General features: G+C 37.9%; 1 protein-coding gene across 1 annotated transcript in view; it reads left to right on the top strand.

The window, feature by feature from the left end:
* Window positions 1-4178, top strand: part of LOC102674796 (leucine-rich repeat-containing protein 24) — an 8980-nt gene that overhangs the window by 2645 nt on the left and 2157 nt on the right. The window contains exon 3 of the mRNA XM_031512586.1: window positions 3115-4172. Coding sequence (XP_031368446.1) covers window positions 3189-4172 — 984 coding nt within the window. The 5' untranslated portion in view covers window positions 3115-3188. The remainder of the gene's footprint in view (window positions 1-3114; window positions 4173-4178) is intronic.

Here is a 4178-nt window from a genome sequence, read left to right as displayed (position 1 = left end):
GGTCGCCCCCCCCCCTTTAATGCGATTCGTTTTCGCGCTCGGCAACTTGGCTCCAGAGGGAGGGGGGCATCGAACGAAAGCAGAAACGTTTAAAATACCTGCTGTGAACACTTACGGGGAAATTTCCATTTCAATTGCGACCGCATTAATATTCATAATCGTGTAAATAAATTACATCGGTTGTGTTGCCGATGTAAACGATTAAGTATTTATTAGGTGTGCTACATTTCACGGTGTATGCTCCCTGCCCGTTGATTATCTCGCTTTCAACCACCTCGAAAATTAAGTGTTATCAACCTGTGTTAATATCTTGCGTTAATCTGTCGTGAAGTTTGGAGGTTTTTTTTTAGGAAAGATTATGCCGTGTAATATAAGTTTTTAAAATATTATTATAATATTGTTTTACTCGTTTTTGGTTTGTTAAATAACGTTGAATATTTTCGTTGAATATCTCGTTTCTTCTTTTTTTATTTTTTTTTTTTTTTTAGGGACAGAATTTATAGTATACCTTTCTCATTAATTGGTCAAATTGATCCTCTCAATGATATATTCTCACAAATTTAATGGGATAAAATTATAAAATTGATTGATTACAAAACAATAATGGAAGACTTCGATCAAGGTTTGATCATTTTTTAAAGTAATTTAAAATAAGTTTAAAGTAATTTCAATCAGATATATTTTATTCATCAGGTATTTTAATTTTGATCATATTTTGAGAAATTTAATTCTGCAAATTTTGATAATAAAGACAGGACAAAATGTGAGTATTGTTCGAACAATAGTAGTAGAATAATGCATTAAGAAACGGCCTCTTAACGAGCGTAAACTATCGCGGAGAGTGTGTTAATCCGGAAATTATTACGCGTAATTTTATATACTCGTTACACACGTGATATTGTACCAGTTTATTACCACTTTGAAACGCAGAAAAATGATATTAGGAAGAAAGAATCTACTTTAAGAATAAATAATATTGTTTTATTTAATAATATAACGAATGTATGTTTTTATTTTAAAATTCGAAATTTTATTATATACATCGAGTATATAAAATGAAAGATTCGTATGTAAATCGTAAGGTTTTTGGAATATTTTATAGAGAAGTACTAAAGGATACACGTTACATAAAATGTTTGACTCATCTATATTGCGTATTCTTTTAATATATCTACGAATATAAATAACGACATAAGAGATAAAATTTTTCAAATGCAATATACAAATATTTGAACGTAGAAATATATAAAATATAAAAATCTATGTGTAGAATCTTTCTATTTTCTTAGGCAATAAATATTCCTTTTCGTTTAAAATAAAAAAAAAAGAAAAAGATACATCGGACAAGCTAGTAAAATTATCCTAGTTTCTTTTGAGAGGTCGCCCTGTTTACGCGCGCTTTTCAAATCGTGTTCAACGCATATCACGTGGCGTTCGATCTCAATCTCTTTTTCTTCCCTCGTAATCAATAGATTCTTCTTTTTTCTTTTCTTTTCAATTTTCTTTTTAACGATGTTTCCTTCCTTTTATCTTTCCTTTTTCCCCCCGTTTAGTTTACACGGGGAAAAGAGAATTGTATTCGTTAATTAGCCTTCTTATTCTCATGTGAACGAGAAAAACAGGGGATGAATAGAAATATCGGGGCGTTTCTTTTTTTCCTCTCTCTCTCCTCTCTTTTTTCTTCTTTTCTCTTCTTTCCTCCCGGTTTCCTGAAAAGTTCCGTTCGGTCTGTTTCGCGTTAGAGTCAACAGGTTCGAAGTTGTTTTTTAAGTGTGGCGGAGAAAATGTTTTCGGGAGAATAATGCAGAATAATACGAACATACTGTAACAGGAAGCAAGATCCCAGTCTTGTTTTCGTATCTTTCACATATACGCTCCAAGGGTTGACCTATTTCAATTTATGCGAGAACTTGGTGTTTTCGGCAAAAGTGAACTTAGTTGCGAAAGATTGACTATGGTTAAAGAGGAAGTTCTCGAAATCTCGTTTGTTTACCTGCTTTCTGGATCCTATATAATTTATGACTTTCGATCATTTGAATCGTACAATTGAATATTACTAATTTTATTAATTGAATTAATAATTTCTAAAACACATAGTGATGACGAACAAAGTTTTACAAGTAAATCTTTCAAATCAATAAAAATTTATTTACTTGTTTAAAAAAAAGAAGCTTGCAAATATTTAACAAGAATTAATAAGATTATATAAAATATAAATATTTATGCAATTAAAATTTCGTAATCTACGATGTTCATTTATTAACATTATCAGTAAATTATTATGCGAGAGAATTAATTATTATATTGTTGTTATACAATAAATGAAGTAAAATCATTTAAATAATCGATACTTAATATCATCGCCATTTAACTTGAATTTTTTCCTCAATCTTTTAGTTTAAGGACGACAGTGACGTGCAGATAACAGAAAAGTTTATGATTTTGCTCTTGTTAGGAATACGATAGGGGAATTATGTATTTTGAGGGAAGCTTCGCTCACATATATACATGTACATATTTCCAGCCACCCAACTTCCTCGTTAATATTCTGACGCTCCCCTAGACCTTTAACCCCCATGTATCCACTTCTTCGACGACTTCGATAGAATCTGTAATATATTCGAAGACTACCGCTTATACGGTGACCTTTAGAAAATCACCCGAACATATGTCGAACTGGAGGCAGCCAGAGAAATAATAAATTCGATTCTTATACGCGGCGATATTACACAACAATGTATCATGCGGATTATATCAGTAGGCGGAAATCGATCGCCAATTGAGAAATTTCGAAGAGTATTGCAGTGGGTGACAATTAAAAATAGGTCACCCGGTACAGTCGAAGAAAAATTCGAATCGTGAAAGATAACGAAATTCGCGGTGTGTTACTTTCGATTCCTGATACCAGCTGACTCCCACAGCAATAAATATTGATCTTATTACGATGATATTGCAATAAAAAATTATGATTAACCAACAATGAGTTAAAAATATTCCACAACTATTAGAATAATTGTAAGTAAGTAAGTACTTTCGAGACTCTGATAATAAATTCTAGAAACACGTGGAACACGTTGTTTGAACCGATGTTACATATTATTTTACGTGTTTCAGGTTTCTAATCGACGGAGGGAGGGATCCAGAGGGACGACTAGCAGTAGCGGAAAGAGAAAATAGCGGATAGTGGCATGATAGGGACAAGGCACCACCCTCTGCGAGGGCGCATCCTGCTGGCCCTCTTTTTTCTACTCGGCACGCTTGCCTTGCTCTCGAAAGCGGCTGCATTCCCAGACTGGACCGATTGTCCAGCTGTGTGCCGTTGCAAGTGGACGTCCGGGAAGAAATCCGCCTTATGCCCTGACGCCGGCCTAACCTCGCTCCCGGCCTCGCTGGACCCTGACATGCAGGTGCTTGACCTGTCCGGGAACAAGATTCCCGGGTTACAGTCGGAAATCTTCAAGCGTTCCGGCCTGCTGAATCTGCAGAGGGTCTTCTTGAGGAACGCCGGCATTTACAAGATCCACCCTGACTCGTTCAGGGACATGAGGATATTGGTGGAGATCGACCTGTCCGACAATCACGTGGAGATGCTCGAGCCAGACACATTTCTGGGCAACGAAAGACTGAGGATCTTAATTTTGAGCGGGAACCCATTGACGCGGCTGAGAAGCCACCAGTTCCCCCTACTCCAACACTTAAGAAACTTGGAGTTGCAGAGGTGTTCCCTGTCCGAGATCCACGGGGAAGCGTTCGTCTATCTGACCGGTTTGGAGTCGTTGAGGTTAGACCAGAACGTTCTCGAGTATCTGGATGTGTCGGTGATATCGAATCTGCCACGATTGAAAACTCTGACGTTGGACGGGAACCGGTGGAGCTGCGACTGCAGGCTCAGAGACTTTCGAACTTGGCTGATCCCCAACGGACCCAGCAAGTTGTATTCCGTGCCTCAAGCGTGTTCGTCGCCGATGAGACTGGAAGGTCGTAAGTGGGAGGACGTGAAACCTGTCGAGTTCGCCTGCGAGCCAGAGGTGTTCGTTCTGGCGAGCAGCATTCAGGAGGAGACGAACGGGAACCTGAGCCTGGCCTGTTTGGCCACCGGCGATCCAGAGCCCGAGGTTTGGTGGCAATTGAACGGAGGCCCGGTGAACGCCTCCAAGTTGACCGAGCAAATTTACTCG

This window comes from Apis dorsata, unplaced genomic scaffold, assembly GCF_000469605.1.
Source record: "Apis dorsata unplaced genomic scaffold, Apis dorsata 1.3 scaffold_473, whole genome shotgun sequence".
Lineage (NCBI taxonomy): Eukaryota > Metazoa > Arthropoda > Insecta > Hymenoptera > Apidae > Apis > Apis dorsata.
This window is presented reverse-complemented; position numbering and strand designations above follow the sequence as displayed.